The sequence below is a fragment of the Callospermophilus lateralis genome, chromosome 10 (genome assembly GCF_048772815.1).
Source record: "Callospermophilus lateralis isolate mCalLat2 chromosome 10, mCalLat2.hap1, whole genome shotgun sequence".
Classification (NCBI taxonomy): Eukaryota; Metazoa; Chordata; class Mammalia; order Rodentia; family Sciuridae; genus Callospermophilus; species Callospermophilus lateralis.
The window spans coordinates 75,837,135-75,863,931 of record NC_135314.1 but is presented as its reverse complement, the minus strand read 5'-3'; the positions used below and the strand labels follow the sequence as shown (position 1 = coordinate 75,863,931).

General features: G+C 35.1%; 1 protein-coding gene across 1 annotated transcript in view; it reads right to left on the bottom strand.

The window, feature by feature from the left end:
• The window catches only part of Impg2 (interphotoreceptor matrix proteoglycan 2), an 82,132-nt gene that overhangs the window by 41,131 nt on the left and 14,204 nt on the right, over positions 1 to 26,797 (bottom strand). The window contains exons 3-6 of the mRNA XM_076867031.2: positions 21,408 to 21,574; positions 18,722 to 18,753; positions 5,522 to 5,571; positions 4,596 to 4,678 (exon numbers count right to left, since the gene is read on the bottom strand). Of these exons, the coding sequence (XP_076723146.2) occupies positions 4,596 to 4,678; positions 5,522 to 5,571; positions 18,722 to 18,753; positions 21,408 to 21,574 (332 nt within the window). The remainder of the gene's footprint in view (positions 1 to 4,595; positions 4,679 to 5,521; positions 5,572 to 18,721; positions 18,754 to 21,407; positions 21,575 to 26,797) is intronic.

Below are 26,797 nucleotides of genomic sequence, written 5' to 3'. Positions count from 1 at the left end.
TACAAAAACAACATACAAAAAAGTAGTATTTTCACATACTAACAATAAACTTGTTAAAAAATAAATGAAAGAAACAATCTTATTCACAATAACTACCAAAATATAATATCTAGGGTTAAATTTAACAAGTGTGTGGAAGAAAAAGAAGTTAATTTATTTACATAAAGCCAATTGATTTTGGTCAAAGGTCATACTGAAGAAGGAAATTAGAAAGACATTCTGTGTTCATGGATTGGAAGAATTTATATTATTAAAATGTCCTTACTACTCAAAATAATCTCAGATTCAGTGCAATAACCATCAAAATGCCAATGAAACTGTTCACAGAAATAGAATGACAATCATAAAATTCATGAGGAACCACAAAAGACCCCAAATAGCCAAAGCAATGTGGAGTAAAAAGAACAAAGCTGAAGGCGTATCATAGTACCTGACTTCAAAATATATTTTTAAAAAATAGTATGCTACAAGCATAAAAATAATACAATCCAATGGAAGAGAGACCAAGAAGTTAATTTATTTACATAAAATCAATTGATTTTGGTCAAAGGTCCCAAGAACATACACTGGGGAAAGGACAGTTTCTTCTATAAATAGTGCTGGGAAATTGGATATCCATAGGTAGTAGAATGAAACTAGAAACCTCTCTGTCTCTCTCTCTTCATATAAAAAAATAGTTTGAAATAATTAAAGACCTAAATGTAAGATCTAAAACAATGAAACTACCAGAATAAAACACTTAAAGACGTTGGTATAGGCAAAGATTTTTTTAATAAGACCCCAAAAAGCACATGCAAGTAAAGCAAAAATGGACAATGGGATTATATCAAATTAAAAAGCTTCTGTGCAGCAAAGAAAACAATCAACAGAGTGAAAAGTCAACCCACAGAGTGGGAGAAAATATTTAAAATGAATTCATCTGACAAGGGATTAATATTCAGAATATATAAGGAACTCAGGCAACAGCCAAAAATACACAAAAAAAAAATCTTATTTTAAAATGGACAAAGAAGCTGAAGAGATATTTCTCAAAAGGAAACATACAAATGTCCAACACATAAGTGAAAAAATGTTCAATATCGCTAATCATTGGGGAAATTCAAGTTAAAATCACAATGAGGTATCATCTGATCCCAGATAGAATAACTATTAACAAAAAGATAAAATATAACAAATGCTGACAAAGATGTGGAGGAAAGGAATTCTGATGTGCTATCAGAAGCAGCGTAAATTAGTACAGTCATTATGGAAAACAATATGGAAGTTCTTCAAAAAAGGGAAAGTAAAATTACTAGATGATCCAGCATCCCACTATGTGTATAAATACAAAGAAAATGAAATTACTGTCTCAAAAAGACACCTGCATGTCCATGTTTATTGCAACACTATGCACAATGGCCAAGTTATAACATCAACCAAGGTGTCCAAGAGTGAATGAATAATTTTTAATGTGGATTAGAATCACAGTGGAATATTATCCAGCCATAAATAAGAATTAAATCTTGTCATTTGCAGCAGAGTCAATGTAATTGGATAAATTATATTGAATTAAATTAGCCATGCCCAGAAAGCAAAAACCACATGTTCTCATTCATTTGTGTAAACTAAAAATGTTGATCTTATAGAAACAGAGAGTAGAATAGTGGCCACCATAGGCAAGAAAGGGGAGAGGGTGGGGAGAAAGGAGGTTGGATATCAGGTACAAAAATATAATTAGAGAGAAAAAATTAGTCTAATGTTCTACAACACAGTAGGGTAAATATAGTCTATAAAAATTTGTAATATATTTCAAAATAATGAGAAAAATTTAAAGATTCTCAACACATAAAAATGAGTGTTTGAGCTAACAGAAATGCCCATTATCTTAATTTAATCATTATACATTGTATGTATGTACATAATTTACCACATTATAAATAAGTACTTATACTATATGTAAATTTACATACATTAAAAAATAAAAATAAAAGTAAGAAGTGAAGCAGCAAGTATATAGAAACTACAGCAAGCATTTAGAAGATCTAGCTAAGGTAATTGAGATAGGTGGCCACATTTAACAAGAGATTTTCAGTGTAGATAGAATAGCCTTATACTGGAAGAAGATGCCATCTGGGATATTCATGGTTATAGAGGAGTGGTCAATGTCTGACTTCAAAACTTTATAGGACAGACTGGTTCTCTTTTTAGTTCTCTAATGCAGTTAACTCTGTTTACTTACCACTCTGAAAAATCTTAGGTCTTTGAGAATTATATTAAATCTATTCTGCCTATGTTCTATAATGGTATAACAAACCCTGGGAGACAGCACACCTGTTTACAACATAGTTTACTCAATGTTTTAAGCCCATTTTTGAGTCTGCTACTCAGATAAAAGATTCCTTTCAGACTATTACTGCTCATTGAAAATATACCCAGTAATCCAAGAACTCTAGTGGAGATGTACAATGTTGTTTTCATCTGTCATCTTAATATCCACACTGCAGCCCATGAATCAAGGGGTCTCCCCAACCCCACAGCTACCAACACTCTGATCAGTCAGTAACCATGAAAATCAAAGCAAGACCCTCCACTGGCAAAAAGATTTCGACTCACCAAAGATCAGATGGTTGCTAACATTTTTTAACATAAAGCATTTTCAATTAAGGTACATACACTATTTTTAAGACATAATACTATTACACACTTAATAGACTATAGTATGGTATAAATATAACATATTTATACCATACTTATGTGCACCAGGAAACAAAAATATCCATTTACTTCCTTTTCTTTGACATGCATTTTATTGCTGTGGTATGGAACTGTATATCCAACATAGATGCCTACACACATCTATACTCATTTTTATGAAGCTACAGAATCCAAAATAGAAAAGTACACATGCACACACATACATGAATGAATAGATTGATCTCAAAAGCCAACAGAGAAAGCAATCGGGATACCCAAAAGGGAGTGACAGCTGAACTTAACAGCTAAGTTATCAGTAATAACAGCAAAAGCCAGAAGATAATGAAATAAAGATCGATAAAACAAAAACCTCAAGCCAGAATTGAATATGTATTTAAAATATCTTTCTAGAATAAAAGAGTAGTAAAGAAATTTTCAGGTGATCAAAAACTGAAATTGTACCAGTAACAGATAGTCACTGAAATAATGTCAGAAGTATATATTTCAGGAAGAAAACTGTCCCAGAAGAAAGGACTAAAATACAGAAACACAATTTTAAGAAATAAAATTATAAATGTAAAACAAACTTTAACTGTGCAAATCAAATACAATACTTTCAATTTGTTGAATTAAAAAGATAGAGGGAGAGAAAGAGAACAAAACTACTGAAAATTATCATGTAAGTCAGCAGGGAGATCATTTAAGTTACAAGGTTCTAATGTTTTCATATGGCTCAATATAAAAACAAAGACTTTTAAAACCTTAAATCCTGTAAAGTTAAATACATATTATAATTTATAGGGTATCTATCAACAAAACAGAAACATAGTATATTATTTCTAAGATAGTAAATAGGGGCATGCATTGGGATAGTAAATAGGGACATACCTTGGGGTTTATTTTGAACTAGAGGTGCAGAGAGTCTAATTCTTGTTAGGGTAGCTGTACTGTTTTGTTTTCCTGTTGGTTTTGTTAATTGGCTCAAATTATCCTCTCCATTTTTGGATATTAACCTTCCAGTGGACTCCATATAGTTCCTCCATTTCTATTATAGTTAATTCTATCTCATTTTATAACTGTTTCCAGACCTAAATCTTCACTATTCTACTACACTCTCACTTTTTATCAATTCATTTACTAATCTTTATTGAATGCCAGAATCTTCCAGCACCGTCTACTTTGGACATAATTGTACATTGGGGGATAGTGTTGATTTGGGCATCCACTCTAGGGATCCCAAGTTACTATCAGACTTGTTTGGTGACAGGTAAGGTAGAGCGCCAAAGCAGGATGACTCAGTCTGATTTCCTATAAATTAAAATGTTCATACTGAGAAGGAACCGGCAAGGTAACTAAATTACATCACTCCAGGAAATATGTTCAGTCAATTTGCTCTATATTAAATAATCTGGGATATACAGATCCTCAAAATTAAGCAATATTTCTAATAAACTGTTTCTATCTTCCTGGGTAATGTGTAAATTTTTTATTCTTCTTTAATACTTGGCTATAGGACTTAATGTTGTTTAGTGGAAAGGCTAATACTAATTGTACATTTTTAAGCACAGTGCTTTTTGAATTTTAAACTATTAAAACCTATATTCTTTCCGTCTAAAGAAGAGAATACTAAGATATGATCTATTAAGGATTAAGTTTAACATGATGAGAGTTCCCGGGCCTCACGTCATTTCATTTGCAATTTGAAGCCCTTTCTCACCCAAACTCTCCCAAGAGTTACTTGGTTCTCCAAGCAATATTAGACTTTTTTAATGTATTGGTATTAAAATTCGTGATATTTTCATAGCAGACACCACATGAAGTCCTGGTAGTTAGAGCAATGAAATATAACTCTCTCTTAACTCTTGTTTAAACTCCCTTCCTGCATGTATAGAAACTAAGTAACAAAACAGAGCAAGACTCACACTCTCCTCTGAGGACTCCCAGCTGCTCTCTGAGGCACCTTCATAGGAATCCACTCCTGGATATGGAACATTGAGAGCAGTACCTAAGCAAAAAACCAAACACATGAGTTTAGTCCCAAAATTGGTATCTGAGAAATAAAGAACTGACTTCAGAAACCATTCTTGCAAGTCCTTTGCTTTTTCATACTGGAGATTTAGTCTACTTTAATCTTCAGGCACATTTGTATAGAGTCCTCCCAGAATAAGAAATGATTATCACTCAGCCAACAAGCATTGTTTGAACCCCCTACTCTAATCCAGGCTCTATGCTAGATGTTGGAAATACAAAGTTTCTACCTTAAGGAGATACTGAACAGATACTGAACAAACTAACTGTACTAGAAAGGGGAAGTGGGTGAAGGTTGGAGACTGCCATGATTTAACAAACACTAAAACTAAACCACATCATAGTATTCTATTTTTGTATGTTTGAAATTTCTGATACAAAGAAGTTTGCATTTTGTAACTAAAATAAATAAATAAATATAGGAAACAACTACCCATTTAGAAGAAATACAGAGGTCAAAGGAACATGTTACAGAATGCAGTTAGAAAAATCCCTACTCTGGGAAACTGTAGGACAAATGACAAAAAGTGGCACTAGACAGGTTCTTCTACCTTTCATATAAGTAGTGACTACCAAGTACTTGCCTTAAAATAATTCATCAGTTCATACATTTTTTAAAGCTGTATTCTGATTTGTATTGAGTACCTACAACATAATGCCATAAAATAAGTGGGGAGAAAATTATGTTTTCTAGAGACTCTTGAACAATACATAGAGAAAACTTGATATTTTAAAAAATTGATCTGAAAAACAACACTTGCTTTTAAGATTATCTTAAACCATACCAAACAGAAAAGTGAATAATGGCACCAAAGCGTACCTCCCAATGTAGAGGTATCACCAACAGGAACTGAGGATGACGATTCAGGGCTAGAAAATAAATTTGTGCAGTTAATAAAATGATAGAAACATGCAAAAAAAAACAAAATGCAGGTTTATTATGAGATTTGGGGTTCATTTTCAAAAAGTAAATCACTAGATCACCAATAAGGGTCCCTAAACCTAAGCACCAAATAGCAAAGTTTTAAAAATTCATAACTTCATAATTTGTTTTACATTTATTAGTGTGTTTTCTCACTCTTCAATTCAAATCACTACATAAAATTATTTTGTTTATTTATGTGCTTTATCTTTCTCTATCCCCTTCCTTTAGGATGGTATTATCCTATATGTTAACCACTGAACATTAGCAATTTAAGTAAACTAAAGTTTTAAAAAGTTAAAAATTCAGTCCTTTATTCACACCAGCCACTGCAAGTATTCAGTGATCACATATGGCTAATTGCTATCATCTTGAAAAAGACAATATAAAACATTTCCACATCTCAGGAAATTCTATTGAACAAGACTGTGTTAAGAATCTAAACTCCAGGACTGGGATTGTGGCTCAGTGGTAGAATGCTCTTCTAGGACGTGCAAGGCCCTGGGTTTGTTCCTCAGCACCACATAAAAAATAAATAAATAAAATAAAGGTATTGTGTCCAACTACAACTAAAAAATAAAATTAAAAAAAAAGAATCTAAACTCCAGGTGGTGGAGGGGGTACAGCTTTAGTGGTAGAGGGCTTGCCTAGCATGCATGAGGCCCAGGGTTTAATCCCAAATGCCACAGGCACAAATTTATTTATTTATTTATTTATTTTTATTGTTGGTTGTTCAAAACATTACATAGTTCTTGATATATCATATTTCACACTTTGATTCAAGTGGATTATGAACTCCCATTTTTACCCCGTATACAGATTGCAGAATCACATCAGTTACACTTCCATTGATTTATATATTGCCATACTAGTGTCTGTTGTATTCTGCTGCCTTTCCTATCCTTTCCTATCCCCCCTCCCCTCCCCTCCCCTCCCCTCTTCTCTCTCTACCCCCTCTACTATAGTTCATTTCTCCCCCTTGTATTATTTTTCCCTTTCCCCTCGCTTCCTCTTGTATGTAATTTTGTATAACCCTGAGGGTCTCCTTCCATTTCCATGTAATTTCCCTTCTCTCTCCCTTTCCCTCCCACCTCTCATCCCTGTTTAATGCTAATCTTCTTCTCATGCTCTTCGTCCCTACTCTGTTCTTAGTTACTCTCCTTATATCAAAGAAGACATTTGGCATTTGTTTTTTAGGGATTGGCTGGCTTCACTTAGCATAATCTGCTCTAATGCCATCCATTTCCCTCCAAATTCTATGATTTTGTCATTTTTTAATGCAGAGTAATACTCCATTGTGTATAAATGCCACATTTTTTTTATCCATTCGTCTATTGAAGGGCATTCTAGGTTGGTTCCACAGTCTTGATATTGTGAATTGACAGGCACAAATTTAAATTCCGTGAGATTAGGGATCTTGTTTTTACCATATTCCTGCTAATTTCACCAATGTCTATAAAAGTACCTACCACTTAGTAGGCATTAATTAGATGTTTCTGGAATAAATTAATGAATGAATGCTGTGTGCCAAGAAGTGTAGAAGGTAACTGGCACAAAGTTGTGAGTAAAACACCTATGGTGTATGAAGATTACAGTTGCATTAAAAGTACAGTGACCAAGTAAATGATTATGCCAAATGAACAATGCAACAAGCGTATATAGAGAGGAAAGAACTGGTTGGGGTGGGGAATATAACCACAAATCTTAATCCATTTGAAATCATAATCATAAAACTTTTTAAAACTTGCTGTAGACCACATTGCTAACAGATTTCAGATTCCTGGTTGTCCTTTTACCATGTCACCTTGCAAATATAAACAAAGATCAGAAAACAATCTGAGAAAGCCCCTGCCCATACAATAAAGAAAGCAGGTTTCCACAAATCCAGATTTCCTACCATATTCAGTGGTAGGAAAGTTAAATTATAGTAACTTGGAGATAGTTCAGAACTTTATATACATGTCCTAAGGGGAAAGAGTTTCCAAAGGTGCTGGTCAGTGGTGACTGTACCAAGTTTTCAACTCATACCAATTGAAAACTCTTTTCAATGTTATACAAGTCGCCTTCCTAAAGTGATTTAATCACAGTCAAAAATGTCTCCCTCATATATGTGTTCAGGTATCAATAAGTCCCATCTTCAGAACCACTCCTTTAGATAGCTTGCTGCTGTAAACTAGATTAGAAGGTATACTGAAAGCCACTAGAAATACAAGGCATACATCCTTGAAACATCAGTTGTATTGGAAGCTTAAGCAGACAGAGAGTTAAGAAAGAATTGATATGTAATTTAAAATAGTAATATAAAATAAATGACTATTGAGATTAAATATGATAAACCAAAGACATTTTGTGATTAGAGTTAGACTGGGAAGATTGACTAACATGTTCCTTACATCTCCCAAGCTTTGGTAGAAAGAAAACTTGAGAAACTCAGGTTAAAAAAACAATTTCACATTAAGATTCTTCTGTTTTTTAAAAATAATATCTAACAAGTAACAAATTGAACTACTATACTAAACCTATCACTATTGGTTATTTAGAACATACTTGCATGAAATTTCTTACTAAGTGAGCTATCATCCAGAAGAACCTAAAGGAATATGACTCCTGGTTATTTTGATAAGCAGAAAAAGGCCTGAGTGATGAGAAAGCATCAAGAGAGAATTGTTGCAGGAGGTGGAGCTAAAAAAAAATGGCATTCAGATACATTTGAAATATACATTAACATAATCAGCCTGAATAGAGTCTATCACCTTTCCACCAGGTGTAATACCCTCTTCAGTACCTTCACAGCACAGATAGAAAAAAAAAAATGAGGTTCAAGTGGGAAGTTTTCAAGGTCACACAAAAATTTCTAACTATATCCCATTCCCTTTCAATAATAATAACAGTAAGAATATTACAACTAAGTTTACTGAGCCTTCATCATGTGTTAAGCACGGCACTAAGTGCTTTATCTTAATTAACTCAATTCTGGAAACCACCTAAAGAGGGAGATATTTTTATCCCCATCTACACACATGAGGAAATTAATGCTAGAAGTGGCTAAGAATTTGCCCAGGTTTATGGAGCCAGCCATTGGGTTTCAGAAACCTCACTTTTACCCACCGCAGTTCACTGCTTCATGCATGGCCCTTAGGGACACACTTGCTTCAGAAGAGTTTCATTTGGTGTTAATGATAGTAGTCTATATAAATTAAATAACCTAAAAGTTGTCCTAAATGACCCAGAAAGAAGAAAGGGAGCCTGATCAGAGTTGGAAACCTATAGAAAGCAACCAGGTCAGAGCAGAGTAAGGAAAAGGGATGGAAACGCAGCATGGTTACCAGAACAGGATGTTGGAATGAGATGGCAGAAAACACAGACCTTATCTGATGTGGGTCAAAAAGTCCCCACATCAACATCAAATTTAAACTAATTCTCTAACTAAGTAAGCATTCAGAATGGAAAAGCTTGCTTAGAGGAACAAGATTTTACTTTACTGAATTCAAAATAACATTATTTTAATGATGGAAAGTAGGAAATTCTTGGTAATTCAAATCACTTGTCTAACACTCCAACAGTTAATCCCTCACCCTCCCACTCACTCTCCTTTCAGAAGACACTAAAGAACACTTGACAACAAAAATCCTTTCATATGTTCGCATTAGTTATGTCTCCTGCAGGGATCCCTTAAAATGTCACTCACCAAAGCACTGGAACACAGAGGTGTGCTGAGTTTGGAGACAGAACTACTACTTCATTTCTAGGCCAAAACACAAATTTGAAGTTGTTCAGCTAAGACTTTTAGCTTAATACCAGCAGCAAACAACCCCTACTGCCTCATTTGCTCAGCTCATCCAGCTCATTACTCATTCTTCACTGCTACCACCTAATCATGTCAGTGGAATCCAGGTGAATTGTGTCCAAAGATTCTTATATAAGTTTAAACATAAGTTTAAAAACTTGTGGGGTTGGTGGGTATCACTCAGTGGTACGCTCAAGGCCCTAGGTTTAATCCCCAACAAAAGTGAAGCAAGTCAAGCATACAGCATAGGTTTATATTTCAATTACTACTCTCTTAATTTTCTACATTTTGCTCTTGCTTCCATTTTATAATCAGCATTTAATAGAAAATTTTAAAACCCTCAAGGCAAGAAGTTGAGAATCCTTAATTCCGGAAACCACCTAAAGAGGGAGATAGTTTTATCCCCATTTAAACACATGAGGAAATTAATGATAGAAATGGTTAAGAATTTGCTCAGGGTTACGGAGCCAGCCAATACCAGGTTTATGATTAGCTTTGTATATGATTTAGGAAAATAGTTTGTCTGGCTTCCAAGAACTTAATCTCTAAAATATGAGTACCTTCTTGTCCTATCTCAAAAGGTGTTAAGGAAATCAAAATAAAATATGACATGCAGAAGCACTATGAAAAGAACTAAAAGAGAAAACAGCGGTTAATGGATCAGTGGAACATGTCATTCCAAACAGAATAAAACATTTGCTAAAGAAAAGAAAAATTTGTACTTGGCTTTGTAATCCATGATGAACATTATGAACTGCAAATGTAGCTAAATAAATAAATAAATCCCCCAAACCAGTTCTTATACACCAGTTCTTATACAAGAACATCACCAGAGACCTGATAATAGACTTGGTTGCTAGGTAGAAATGCAATCATTCAGCTATGCATTTAACAGATCTTTAGTGAGTGCAGATCCTAGGTCACATCTTGTATTGGTTACTGAGGATGTGATAGTAAAACCAAATGGAAAGGAACTGGGCAGTGACCCGAGCTACACAAAGGCACTTTCAAGATGTCTGACTGTAATGGAGACAAGAGCTGGAGGAGGGTCTTTTAAAAAATAGATAACAGGAGAGATTTGAGCATATTTAAATGCCAATAGGAAGGAGTTATTCAAGGGAGAAGTTAAAAACTACAGAGGAAAAAGAGATACAATAACAGGTAGAGGTTTCTAAGAGAGAAGAGGGGATGTAAGGCTTTAAATACAGATTAAAGAGACTTGGCAAATGATAGTGGTAGAAACTTAAAATAGAATATAGTGAAATATTTGCCAAAAGACATAGTGTTCACACAGAAGAAGCTATTAAAATTACAGAGAAAATTTATGGTGAAAATTTATCTCATTGAAGAACAGAGTAGAACAGTGGTCACTAGATATTGAGAAGGGCAGGGGAGTGGGCATGGAAAGTAGTTAAATAAGGAACACCAAAATACAGTTAGGAGAAATTAGTTCTGATTTTCTGTAGCATAGTAGAGTAGCTATTTGTTATAATCTGTAGGGTAGCTATTTGTTACAATTTGTTACAAGATAACAGAATAATACAAAAGTTCCTGACACATGGAAATGATTAATGTTTGAGGAGAGGTAAATGCTTGTTACCCTGATTTGATTATTACACATCATGTACATGTACTGAATTCTCGTACGGTATCCTATAAATATGTGCAGATATTGTGTCCCAATTTAATAAAGAGGTATGGATTAGCAAAACAGGAAAAATACTCAAGACATTTAATGGACCACAAACACAGCAGCATTTTGTCTTTGATCTAGAAGCAAAGTATCTTTGAAGGCAACAATAAAATTGTATCATGTGGGAAAAAAAAGAATCACTGTGGAAAGCAGAACAATGATGTTCAGCTCCTAATCCCCAGAACCTGTGAATATATTAGGGTGTTCAGCAAAGAGGAATTGAGGTCATGTTAAAAGTAAGGTTGTTAATCAGCTGACCTTAAAATAGATAGAGTATCCTGCATTATCCAGTGAGCCCAACTGTAATCCCAAAGACCTTTAAATGTGGAGGATGGAGTCAGAAGAAAGTCAGAATGATACAATGTGAGAGAGAGTTAACCAGCCATTGTTAGCTTTGAAGATGGAAGAGTCCATGAGCCAAGAAATTAGGGTATTAACTAGAAGCTCGGAAAGAAGAAAATAAAGTCTCTCCAGTCTCCAGAAAGGAATGCAGCCCTACTAGCACCTTAAGACCCATGTGAAACTTCTGAACTACATAACTATAAAATAATAAATTTCTGATGTTTAACAAAGCTAAGTTTTGTATAAATTTGTTATAACAACAGTAGAAAACTAACACAAGAATCTCTTAAGGCAAAGAATACAAGTGTAAGCTCAAAGAAATAAAAAAATTAGTCTGAATATAGAAAATCAGCAGGCAAATTAAGGGTTGCAATGAATAACTATAATAAGTTGGAGAAACATGGGCTTTGTGCATTCTTAGGCCACTCCCATATAACTCCTAGGATGACCTAAAACCTGGGTTACTTTCTCTCAGCAACTTCCGCAGTTACCAGTCTCTATCCTACTCCAAAGTAATCTGCTTTAGTTTCATGGGAAGGAAACAAACTTGCAAATTCTCAAAATCCATGTATATTCTAGTTCATATGTATTGTTATTTTATATATACCTTATTTTCTAAGACCTCATGAATAATATCCTTTCCAAGACCTACTTTCACAAGCCAACTTTAGGACTTGTTTAAGGTTAAGGTCTATATGTATTTTGGTATTTATGCATTTCTTCATTATGTGGCATGTGTACACTGTGCTATCATTTTTTACCTTTTTTAAGGTAGGCGAACTGTAGGGCAGGCCTCAAATGGCTGTATTTAGGCTTCCTTGTTAAGGTTTTCTGGTAGGCTATGTTTTCAGTATGTAGCCAAGGTCATGAACACACTGATTCAGTGTATGTACTCAAGGTCATAAATATTTGCTTGTGAGCATGTGCCCACTTATGTAACCTGTTGGCAATGAGACTTCTTTGTTTGGCCTGCATATTAAAAAAAGCTAAATGAAAGTGGGGCAAAATGAGGCTGAAGCTGGAGGCTGGGAGAGAGGGTGAAGTGGCACCCCCTTTTTCCACAGAAAAGTCTTAACAGGGCTTCTCCAGAAATCTTCACCATGGCTGATTTTGGGACTGTCAGCAAAAGAGTCTCTGCAAAAGAGTTCAATGTAGATAAACTTCCTATTTTCGTGTTGCCCTGTTTTTCTTGGCCACTGGCTGGGAAGATACCAGCACTCCAGGTGCTGGACACCCCCTTACTAGTTTTTCATAAACAAATCCAGTATAGTACTTTGTAGAAATGTGCAAACAAGGCCTCTGGCCTTGAGCTGGGCTTCACAGAGATGTTTACATTTTTAAGATAAGAGTAGTTACCAATCCTGCTCCATGGTAACAGCTGACAGGGGGAGGAAAGAAAATGGAGAAGAAGCTCTCTCATTCTCAGGTACTGTCCTTTAAGGGTTAACTTGCCCAAAGCAGTGAAAGAAAAAGTTGCTTTTATTGAACTTCTGCAGACTGTGAACTTCTGAGCCCCTCCCCTTACATGCTGGGTATAAAACTCTGAAACTACCTGAATTCAGGGTGTGGGAGGCCATCCTCGCATGTGATTTGAGTTACCTCCCTGGCTGGGTGAGAGGCGCTTAGACACAGCTGTGTCAGAGCCTTCCCCACCCTTTTCCAGGTCCGAGGGCTTGTCCGTGCAGAGGCATGTCTGGCTACTGCCCCCGAAGACCCAATTGTCGCCCCTGACCTTGGGATGCTGCCCCCTTCAACCTTCATTGGATGGGATTTTCCCTTGAATTTTTTGTTCCCCAATAAGAGTCCACTCCCTGGCGTGTTTCTCTCTCTCTCTCTCTCTCTCTCTCTCTCTCTCTCTCTCTCTCTCTCCTCTCTCTCTCTCTCTCTCTTGTCTCTTCTGTAAACCTCGATATCGCATTAGGTGGCTGGAGGCGAGAGCTAGGAGAAGCTCTCCCGGAGCTGGTATTAAAGGTAATTAGAGTCTTGTCTCTTCAATTTAAAACTCCCTAGTGTTTACTCATAAATCGAACCTTCTAAATGAAGCCAGCACTGCTTGCATGGCAGATCAGGGTTCTGGGGATTGATTGATTACAGCAAAAGCTGTGCCCTCTGAACCTGGCTGCAGCCAAATAAAACTGTTTCCTGCTATTTTCAGTGTCTTCCCTCGACTTTCCCTACAACAAGGGGAGAGGGCGGGCGGGGGTCGCTGCCACCTCTGAATAAACAATATCTACTATCGCAACTGCATCTTACATCTTCTTCCACCTGCTGGGATCCTGAATCAGTTTCTTGATCAGCTTCCCCTTGACACAGAACTCTACTCTGAGATATACTGCTAGCCTCAAATCCAGATTTCTTAGGCAATTCAGGAAAAATCATGTAGCTAGTTAAAAGAAAAGAAAAGGTCTCCTGATTCCCAGTGGTATTCTTAGTAAACTTTCCCAGTCAGTATATTACCTTCTATTAAAAAAATACTCATTTTTAAATAAATCCTTGATGAATTAGTATTTTGCACTGGTAAACAAATTCTAATATTCAATCCAGAAAACTAAATCTAGATCTATTTTTCAATATAAACAAATTTTGAAAACCAAAATTTCTGAATGGCAAAAGGAAAAAGTATTAATATCTTGTCTAGGCATCAAACAAACATCATCTATGTATGTTTAGTAAAGACTCAAAATCTGGGCCTAATGGTTTCCTAAAACAAATGAAATTACTTTTCTAAGCAATGCCATACAATGTCAATGCTCTTCCATCATTATCTGCTTCTATAAGTTTGTCCACAGTTTGTCCACAGAGACAAAATGAACAGAGTCAAAATAAACTTGGAGCTTGTCTATGTGTCTGAAAGTTTTCATGATTTCAACTTTTTTCAGAGAAAAAAATATTTTTAAAAATAGAATTGTTGCTGAATATTGATTGGGGTGCTTTCTAATAAACTCCAACTCAAAATGTTTATACTACCAAACTAGTTAACTTTCCTTTTCCTGGCATTGCTAAATATCCCAGAGCCTACTAATTAATTTGATTGTTCCATTTTTTTCTGTCACTAAACAGAAGAAATTTTGAATAAATCTCCTATTCAGAGAATTTCACTCTGTAAAATTCATGGGATAATTGTAAAGATTAAATGTACAAAAAAGTTTGTTAAAATATAAAGCACTGTGTGTATATATACATACTGACATATAAGATTTGAAGGTAGGTTTAGGGACATATAATTTCATTAAAGTTCAGGGAATGTCACTGCCATCCCTCTACTGTTTGTACTGAGAATACTACCAGTTCACTCCACAAGAGTAACCCTGCACTAGCCAATACTTACTGACAGAAGCACAGCACACGGAGCAGTACATCTGGCCCTCACACTCATGAATGTGCTCCTGAGGAACACAAAAAGATAAAGGAGGCATTCCTGACCTTCTAGGAGGAATTATTTTCTCCTTGATCATTTGATGATTCCCCAAAGCCTCAGGAGCAAATTTATTTTTATATCTATAAAATGAAACAGCTGAGGCTTGCAACAAGTTCTTGGTAAGACCCAGAACCTCTATGAGATCAGCACTGTCTGTTTCACATTCTGCCTTCTGCATGGACTCAGACAGACCATATGATGGATATTCAATATGATGACAGATTGGTTAATTAAGAAGTATTATTATAGAGAAGTTTTTTCTAAATATGACACAATTACTTTCTAAATCACTTGAAGTTAGTTTCTTTTAACTTCAGTAGACAATATTTTGAAATTGTAGCAAAGATCTGCATGAAAATTCGTTACATCATTTTTTAATCACTAAAACTACTAAAGTAGAAATTTATTTTCATTATTCATGTTTCCCTTTCTCATTCACACACATATACATGCAACAAAGGAAAACAAATTTTTATTCCTAAATGATCTATAAAATTCAGATAATGTGACTAGAGATAGAATATAAGGGCTAAACCCTGGCTCTATCATTTAGTAGTTTTACAACATTCTATAAGTCCATTAAATTCTTTGTGCCTTAATATTCTTTTTTTTTTTTTTTTTTTTAAAAAGGATAATAGGGCTGAGGTTGTGGCTCAATGGTAGGGTGCTTGCCTAGCACATGTGAAGCACTGGGTCAATCCTCAGCACCATATTAAAAAAATAAGTTATGTCCATCTACAACAACAACAAAGGATAATAATAACAATGCCTACTTCATTATACTGTTTAGAGGATTAAATAAATGAATACAAGTAATGACGTACCTGCAACAGTGGCTGGCCTACAATTTCTATAGTAGTGTTAGCTATTTTTATTTTTTAATTAAGTTGAAAAACCTCTAGTTACATAATTATTAAAATTACATTTAAACCACTTGAAGGTAAAACCTCGTATCCATTCTTCTTCCCATCCTCACCTACCAGGGGATTTCTACCACTGAGTGAATATTAAAAAGATAGTGCACCATGATCAAGTGGGATTCATCCCAGGGATGCAGGGTTGGTTCAACATACAGAAATCAATAAACATAATTCATCATATTAATAGACTTAAAAACAAGAATCATATGATCATCTCAATATATGCAGAAAAAGCATTTGACAAAATACAGCACCCCTTCATGTTCAAAACACTAGAAAAACCAGGGATAGTAGGAACATATCTCAACATTGTAAAAGCTATATATGCTAAATCCAAGGCCAGCATCATTCTAAATGAAGAAAAATTGAAAGCATTCCCACTAAAAACTGGAACGAGACAAGGATGTCCCTCTTTTGCCACTTCTATTCAACATCATCCTTAAAACTCTAGCCTGAGCAATTAGACAAAAGAAAGAAAATAAATGGATACAAATAGGTAAAGAAGAACTCAAACTATCACTATTTGATGATGACCTGATTCTATACTTAGAATATAAAAAAAATCCACTAAAAACTTCTAGAACTGATAAATGAATTCAACAAAGTAGCAGGATATAAAATCAACACCCATAAATCAAATGCATTCCTATATATTAGTGATGAATCCACTGAAAAAGAAATTAGGAAAACTACTCCATTCATAATAGCCTCAAAAAAATAAAGTACCTGGGAATCAATCTAACAAAAGAGGTGAAAGACCTCTACAATGAAAACTACAAAACACTAAAGAAAGAAATTGAAGAATCAGAAGATGGAAAGATCACCCATACTCCTGGATAGGCAGAATTAATGTTGTCAAAATGGCCATACCACCAAAAGTGTTATACAGATTTAATGTAATTCCTATTCAAACCCCAATGACATTCTTCAAAAACTAGAAAAAGTAATCATGAAATTCATCTGGAAATGTAAAAGACTCAGCATAGCTAAAGCAATCCTTAGCAAGAAAAGTGAAGCAGAAGGCATCACAATACCAGACTTAAACTATATTATAGAGCTATAGTAACAAAAACAGCATGATATTGGCACCAAAATAGGCTTATAGACCAATGTTACAGAATAGAAGACACAGAGGACAAATCCACATAAATACAATTATCTCATACCAGACAGGGGTGCCAAAAACATTCACTGGAGAAAAGATAGCCTATTCAACAAATGGTGCTGGCAAAACTGGAAATCCATATGTATAAAAATGAAATTAAACCTCTATCTCTCACCCTGCACAAAAATCAACTCAAAGTAGATCAAAGACTTAGGCACTAAAACAGTGAGAGACCCTGCACCTAATAAAAGAAAAAACAGGCCCAAATCTTCACCACATCAGCCTAGGATCTGACTTCCTTAATAAGACTCCTAAAGAGTAAGAAGTAAAATCAAGAATCAATAGATGGGATGAATTCAAATTAAAAAGGTTCTTCTTAGCAAAGGAAACAAGAATAATGTGAAGAGAGAGCCTACAGATTGGGAGAAATCTTTATCACATGCACCTCTGATAAAGTATTAATCTCTAGGATATATTAAAAAAACAGCAAAAATTAATAATAATAACCCAATCAATAAATCAAATAAATGGGATAAGGAACTGAACAAACACTTCACAGGAGAAGAAATACAATTGATTAACAAATACATGAAAAAGTGTTCAACATCTCTAGCAATTAGAAAAATGCAAATCAAAACTACTCTAAGATATCATCTCATTCCTGTCAGAATAGCAATCATCAAGAATACAGGCAACAATAAATGTTGGCAAGGATGTGGTGAAAAAGATACACTCATACATTGCTAATGGGACTGCAAATTGGTGCAAATCACTATGGAAAGCCATATGGAGATTCCTCAGAAAACTTAGAATGGAACCAACATTTGACTCAGCCATCCCACTCCTTGGTTTATACCCAAAGGACTTAAAATCAGCATACTACAGTAATGTAGCCACATTGATGTTTATAGCAGCTCAATTCACAATAGCTATGAAGGGACTAACCTAGGTGTCCCTCAATAGATGAATGGGTAAAGAAAATGTGATATACATACTCATTGGAAATACTACTCAGCTTTAAAGAATAGTGAAATTATGGCATTTGGCATTAAATGGTTGGAGTTGGAGAATATCATGCTAAGTGAAATAAGCCAATCCCACAAAAACAAATGCTGAATGTTTTCTCTAATATGCAGATGCTAATTCACAATAAGGCAGGGGCACTAAGGAAGAATAGTATTACCTTAAATTAGGTAGAGGGAAGAAATGGAAGGGGAGGGGAAGGGATGTGGGGATAGGAAAGATAGTAAAATGAAACAGATACTATTACTGTATGTAGATATGTGACTATATGACCAATATAATTCTGCAACATGTATACTCAGAAAAATGAGAAATTACATCCCATCTATGTATGATATATTAAAGTGTATAAATACATTCTACTGTCATATATAACTAATTAAAACAAATAAAAAAATTTAAAAAAAGAATTCAGCTGGAAAAAGAGTATTAGACAATGGACAACATTTCATTTTAATATTTATAGGCTGAAGACTTTTTCCCATTCAGAACAATTTCACTGTTAGCCTTAAACCTCAACAACAATCTCAATAGGTCAAACCACAAATCTATTTTCTAGAGAGAGGAACAAGTCTGCCCCTTGATCAGGTCAGTCAATAAATTAATGGCTATGGTGGTGTTCTGGAAAGGGAGGTAGACTCCGATGAAGAAGAACAATTTGAGACTTACCCACAGGCCTGGTCCTTGCAGGAACTGGTAAAACAGAAAAGGAACCATTAAATTTGAAGTGGGTCTTAAAGTAGGAATTACACATCTACATTGTCAAACATGAATTTGGGTATGGGGTGGCGGGTGGGGGGAGATCCTCACCTGCTTATGGTTTCCTTTGTGTAAGATAATTTCTAAGGAAAACAAAGATATAAAAATGAGTGAGATAACAATAGTTACAAAGCAGAAAATAAAACTTATTCCATAATGAACTCTAATACCCAAACATGGTAGAATGTATGTTATGATGCTCCATGGTTAGGCAGACAATGAGAACAAGTACTGATAATGCCAAATTGGTCTGGTGACTGTGAGAACATCCCAATACTCAGTTTCTGTTTATGTGCCCAATAGTTTCTGTGCTCTCTCTTAATGGGCCTGGATTAAATTTTTACCTGCTAATTATTCCAAAAATGTCTGTAAGTTATCGAGATGGGTAGAGTTTTCTTTTTCTTTCTCTCTCTCTCTTTCTTCCTTCCTTCCTTCCTTCCTTCCCTCCCTCCCTCCCTCCCTCCGTCCCTTCCTTCCTTCCTTCTTTCTTTCTTTCTTTCTTTCTCTTCTCTCTCTCTCTTTTTTGGTATAGATTGAATTCAGGGACACTTGACCACTGAGCAACATCCCCAGCCCTATTTTGTATTTTATTTAGAGACAGGGTCTCACTGAATTGCCTAGCTCCTCACCATTGCTGAGGCTGGCTTTGAACTCACGATCCTCCTGTCTCAGCCTCCCAAGATGCTGGGATTACAGGCATGCACCACCATGCCCAGCTCGAGATGGGTAGAGTTTCACATTAACCTGCCATAAACTTATAATAAAAGAATTTTGTGATCTAATGAATTTATATATAATACTCATCCTATAATATCACAAACATGTAGATTGAAAAACTGATAAATCTGTTTCTCCAGAATCTAAACAAAGAGACAAATCAGTAATTGGGTTATTCCTCAGGGGGTCTTCTAAATCAAATTGTCACCAAATTTCTTCTAATTTAGTTTTATTTTGAGACCAATATGATAAAAAGAACACTAACTTAGAATCAGAACACTAACTTAATTTCAAGTTTCAGTTTCACCCTCCCTAGCAATACATCAAATCTCCAAATCTTTCTGGTGCCAGGCATTAGTTTTCTTGTCTGTAAAATGGAAAGGCTATTAATCTAAACATTTATAATGATATGAACAAACAACTCACTCTTGCCCTTCTTCTACAGATTTCCAGAATAATCTCAGCCATTCTTGAGGTTACAATTACTACCTCAGGTCTGGTGATTCCTATAGCTATATGTAAAACCTGGACCATTCTCCTTGGCTTCATAGCTAAATATCAAGCAATTCAAATTTCACACAGACAGCTCAAATAAACACATTTAAATTAAACCCATTCTCCCTGTTACAACTACACATAATTTTAAAACACAAAAATCTGCATGCCTTCAAAATATTTATGACACAATAAAATGTGTCTTTACCCATGTTTATCAGATCACTCTTTTCTCACCAGCTTATGCCCACTGAATGAGATCATCTGTCTGTGAGATCAAATATTAAAGAAAATAATAGAATGCCTTTACTAGAAATAAAAGTTCAAAAATAGAATATAATTTACTTTACCACTCTAAGTTGTACTAGTATGATTTGATTAGATCCAAATAAAAATAGCTATTATTTACATAATTTTCAGCCCTTCCAAGTACATAATACAACTAGTATTTGAAATAATATTCATGAAGTATAAATAATATCAGGAAAAAGATATTTTAGCTATTGCTTATAAACTTTTATTTTAGTAAATTATCTATTGCATATTACTATATCATAGGAATGTAAAAATTAACATATGACATAATCCTTGGCTTCTGATTTATAGTCTAGTTCACTCAATATACAACTGGTAATAATCAAATGTAAGAACTACAACATCAAGAAAAAGTAAAGAATGATGGGAATTCAGGAGACTAGAAGAGCTAAATCTGCTATACTAAGGGTTGTTTTTTTCACAGGGGAGGTTATACCTGAGCTGAGGACATATAGGACTTGGACAAAGAGATATAGGAGTCATTAGAGAGCATGAACAATTTGCCACATTTGTCTGCAGTTTAATTTTCTCGTTCTAAATACATGTGCAATAGGTATATGAAAAGGGAAAAGTGGGAAGGTAATTTGTCAGTATGCATGTTTATTTATATTTTGCTAAGAAGAAACTAAAGGAAAACAATGAGAAAGGAAAATAAGTAAGCAAATAATTAATAAGAATCATATGTATGCTTCACTAAATGTTTATTCAATGGACTATATCCTATGTTTTAATTGAAATCATTGGTATTCACTCTGACTAATATGCACATAATATTTCATAATATTTGACTCTTGTGTCAAATATTTGTGGGTTGTTTTTCCGTGGTAGAGTGCTTGCCTAACACGTATGAGGCACTGGGTTCGATTCTCAGCACCACATATAAATAAATAAATTAAATAATGGTTCATCAACAACTAAAAAAAAAAAATCCATACTTTTTTACTAAGCTTTTGTTGACTATTCCAACTATTTACATCTATAAACAAAGCTGGGGCTATTATTTGAGTCATCAATGTTTGTTATAAAGGCAAGATAAAAGACTGGGATGAAAGACTAAGCTACACCCCAGGCAGCTCATTAGGACAGCCCAATTCAACAACAACAAAATAATATGGGGTTTTGTCACTCGCTCTTCCTTCCTCAGAACTTAGCTGTGCACTGTGTGCTTCTATGAAGGTGCAACAATTCCTCCCCTCCTTGCGACACTTACCTTCATGATTAAGTTTCTGTGTTCCACAGACTGACTAAAATTGGTGCCTATTTCAAACACACTTGTGATTCCATCTTCACACAAATTCATCCAGTAATGATATTCCTCACGCCCAGGAAGTCGATCCCAAAAAGTCCTGAAGGCTTCCCAGACAGCTTCCTGACACACTGGAAAATCAATAAAAGAGAATAAAATCATGGCATTTGCAGGTAACTGGATGGTGTTAGAAAAGATAATACTAAGTGAATTTAGCCAAGGCCAAGAAAATAAATGCCAAATGTTTTCTCTGATATAAGGAGACTGACTCCTAGTGGGGTAGGGAGGGGGAGCATGGGAGGAATAGAGAAACGCTAGATCGGGCAGAGGGATGGGAAGGGAAGGGAGGGGGCAGGGGGTTAGCAAAAATGGTGGAATGTGATAGACATCATTATCCAAAGTACATGTATGAAGACATGAATTAATGTCAACATACTTTATATACAACCAGAGATATGAAAAATTGTGCTGTATATGTGTAATAAGAATTGTAGTACATTCCGCTGTCATTTATTTTTAAAAAATCAATTAGAAAACAAACAAAAAATAAGTAAATTTTTTAAAAAGTAAATTAAAAAAATATTTCTTTTAGTTGTTGATGGACCATTATTTTATTTATTCATTTATATGTGGTGCTGAGAATTGAACCCAGTGCCTCACACATGTTAGGCAAGCACTCTATCACTAAGACACAACCCCAGCCCGAGAGTCAAAGTGTAAGCAAAAATAAAAAAGTTGTGTCTGGGAAAAAATAAATTAATAAATAAATAAGGAGTAATGAAAACACCTGAGAGCTTATAGGAAATTGAAAGTATTTCATAAAATCAAAAAGGGGATGTTAATCTGGAGTAATCACTTTTAAAAAAATATTTTTTTAAGTTGTCAATGGACATTTATTTTTATTTCTTTTATATGCGGTGCCGAGAATCAAACCTTTTGCCTCACACATGCTAGGCAAGTGCTCTACTACTGAGCTACAACCCCAGTCCCAATTACTCTTAAGCTACTATATTTCACATCTAAGAAGGAAAGATAATAATGAGTCCTTATTTATACTTAAAAGTAAAACAAAATTCAGCAGTTGTGTTCCTTGGTATTTGCCTAAATGAACTGAAAACTTATGCTCTCACAAAAACCTGCACACAAATGTTTAAAGTAGCCTCATTTATAATTGTCAAAACTTGGAGATGATGAAGATTTCCTTTAACAAGTGAGTAGACAAAGTTTAGTACACCATTTCATAGAATATTATTCTGTGATTAAAAAGAAATGAACTTTCAAGCTATGAAAAGACATTCAAAAACTTAAATGTGGGGCTGGGGCTGGGGCTAGGGCTCAGAGGTAGTGCACTTGCCCAGCATGTGTGAGGCATTGGGTTGAATTCTCAGCAACACATAAAAATAAATAAATAAAATAAAGGTCTATCAACAACTAAATAAAAATAAAAATTAAAAAACTTAAATGTATATTACCAAGTGAAAGAAGCTAATCTGAAATGGCTGTATACTATATGATTCCAATGACATTCTGGAAAAGGTAAAACTATGAAGACAGTAAAACAATCAGTGGTTGCCAGGGGTTGGGGGAGAGGGAGAAATGAATAGTTAGAGCACAGAAGATTTTTTAAGACAATGAAATTACTCTGTATAACACTATAATTGTGCATTCATATTACTATAATTTTGTCAAAACCCATTGAAAATACACCACAAAGAATAAACCCTAATTTAAACTGCAAACTTTACTTAATAATAATGTATCAACATAGGCAAGAGAGTTCTAACAAATGTAGTATCCTGATATAAAATATTAATGCTGGGAGTTTGAGGAGGTATTCTCTCTGGGCATTCTGATCATTTTTTTCACTAAACCTAAAGCCACTCAAAAATTAATGTGCATTAATTTTAAAATATATAGGAGAACCAAAAGAGAAAAAGAATATTCAGGAGAAATATATTATTGTATTAAGACAAAAACTAATTGAATCCATCAGCTAAGTTAATTCAAAGATTTGAAACTGAAAGGCTGTCAAACAGGGCATTTGCCTATTTTGTATAGTACTGGGTATATTGCTATTCTGCATCCATTCAGAGGTGTAGGTGACTCAAGGCAATGAACAGACTGAAATGAGAGGGAAGAGAAGGACAGTGGAAAGGGAGAAAATATGTAGCAGATATCAAGGAAATTATTTTTCATTACAAGAAGATTGAGTACTCATCAGACAGCATATTTAGGTGAAGTCTCTGGACTCACAGAGTCCTAGCCCCAGTTTCACCATGCACTGTAGTTGGATAACCATGAGTAACTTTTACCGATTCAAAGCATCCATATACACATCTTTTTTTTTAATGGAATGAATAATTACTACCTTACCTTATCTGTAAAAGTATTTTGTAAAATGAGAAGTGCTACATGGTTATCACATTATTATATTTGAATATCTCTTATCCAAAATGCTTGGTACCAAAAGTATTTCTGGTATTTTTTTCAAAATTTTGGAATATTTTCATATATGTAATGAGATAATTTGGGTATGGGACCCAAATTTAAACACAAAAAATCATTTCTGTTTCTTATATACCTTATACACATAGACTGAAGCTAATTTTATATGATACTTTTAATGTGCCTGCATCTTGACTACAACCTGACATATGAGGTCAGGTTTTGAAGTTTCCTTTTGTGTCATAATGTTAGCACTTAAAACGTTTAAAATTTTGGAGAATTTCAGATTTCCGATTTTCAGATTAGAGATGCTTAACCTGTGTTATGTTAGATTCTGGTTGTCTGACAGTTGATTGATGGAACAAGACAGTCTAAGCCCTCCCTATCCTCCCCCACAAAAACCCCCCACCAACTCTTCAACTTTAACACATTATAAAACATATAAACCTTTTGCTACAAACAATTTATCATTCATTGAACTAACTGCATCCTTATTATCGCTATTTAAAACTTTTTAACCAATCAGCACAGAAGAGTTCAGCAGGAACTGAATGAGGCAGAGCTAACCAACCTATAGATTATAGTCTTTCCTCTCCTCTTAAAACTTCCAAACAGGGCTGAATTGTAGCTCAATGATAGAGTGCTTGCCTCGCACACCTAAGGCCCAGGTTTAATCCTCAGCACCACATAAAAATAAACAAATAAAAATAAGGATATTGTATCCATCTGCAACTATTTTAAAAAAAAATTCCAAGCAGAGGTTGCTGTGGGTTCTCTACTTGGACCTACCATAGCATAGCTGGGATCTCTGCACCTCAACAATGAGGCTTTCCATGACCCAGGGAATATGGTGGAGTAGAAGAGCTTGCTTTCCAAGCTGCTCCTTGGCGTGAGACCAGAAAAGAGGATAAACAGCTTCACAGTAGGGTGGGTGAAAGAAGGATTTTACTGGGATTTAATACTGGACTCTCAGAACAGCTTATGAACTCAGAAGGTTGTATAGGTTGTAGATAATAAAATAAAAGAAGAAAGCCCTCAGCCCACACCCACACCTGCAGGAGATGATCCGCACTGGACAAAGTAAGACTATGAGAATTCGCATTTCAGATGGCACTATGGTGTGTCTTGGTATGGAGAAATCAGAGATCAAGGACACTGGTGAACTGATCCAGAGGACATACTACACTATACTTGCATGTAAAGACACCACTCATCTCCCAGTTGTGTGTGGAGAGCCAAGGGAAGAGCCATCTTTTCACTGTGCTAAGGACACCAGTGGCTGTAGGAGTGAGTTTAGGAGCCCATATCTGGAAAGCCAAGCTGGGTCCAAAAAGTAAAACTGGCAGACACCTGCCACACAACTCATAGTGAACCCTAGGAAACCAGGAGAAAATTAAGCATAGAGGGTGTATTAACCAAGAGAATAAGGGGAGTAGAGACCTGAGAGATCCCAGGTCCCTCCCTCCCTTTGAGTCTGGCAGCTCTCAGAACCAGCTGGGGCAGGTCAGGATTTGACTGGGTATCCAGGAATGACTGTGATTGGGGACTGAGCCCAGGAGGCCAGGAAGGGCAGGATTCCTGAGTGGAGAAGGGGGCAAAGGATTGGCTCCTCTGAGGTATGAGTGCAACTCAGGGTAGACTCCAGGGGTACAGTCTCCAAGTATGGATCAGCAGTTTCTGGGCCCTGGAGGTACACTGATTTAAAATCTTCAGACCAATCGGCACTCCAGGAAGCACCCTGTGCCTACCTAGAACTAACCCCTGTCTTCAGGAGGTCTGTCTCTGGGAACTCCTCTTACAGAAGTCTACAGTGATTCTACCCTGAGAGTAGAGCAGATAACACACTCCAACCCTCTCTACCTCATACTGCTGAGAAGGGAACTGAGAATTTTTGAACTCCAACTAGCAACTTGACAAACAAAGGAAGGATTTGACAACCTGAGGCCCCTATTCTTACATACAATACATACTTCAAGAAAAAAAATGAAAAGACATTTGGGAACAGACAATGAACATATATTCTCAATTGACAATTTTTGAACACTGTAACAGAAACAATTCCTTAATTTTTCATTAAGAATTTTTTTCTTCTTTTTTAATTTCTTTTCCTTCTTTCTTTCCTTCTTTCTTTCTCTTTCTTTCTTTATTTATTTTTGGATTGTTTGTATGCTGAATGTTTCATGGACATTTATACATATACATATTTGTGTCTCTTTTCTTATTTCTAGCATTTTTGAAGGCAGCTATTTTTGATGACGCTATCTTTTCAGATCTAGGGGGTTTTATTAGGGTATTTTGGTTTGGTTTTATATTGTTTTTACCTAATTCTCTTGATTCTCTCTCTTTTTCCTTTCTTTGCTAACAGCCAAATTCTATTCGCTCTTCCTTTAATATTTTACTTCTATTTTCTCTATGCCTTCATCATAATCATCCTACATCTCTTCTGCATTCTCCCTGTCCACCATTTGAAATTGCAAACACTTTTGCAAACTTATTGTTTTTACTATTGGAAATTGCTTATCATACCATTTCTGTTTGTTGTGCCAATTCACATTGTAGATGTCATAGTAGGAACTAATTACTTAGTTCAATGATGTATATTGTTTGCATTGGTTATTGTTAATATTTGTCTCCCCCTAATCATGAGGTACTAGAAACCTTATGGGACACTGTAATTTCATAGAGTAGAAATTCAGCTGTCTCAGATTCATACTAAAAGATGGGTAGCTACACAATATGAAAAAGCAAGGAAAAAAACCATCACAAACAAACCAAAATATCTCAATTACAGAATCCATTGACAACATAGTGGAGGAAATATCAGATCAGAAATTTAGAAAATTCAAGACAAACTGATCTATGAGGTAAAAGACAACATAAGGAGTGAAATCAGAGAGAAAATACAAGAA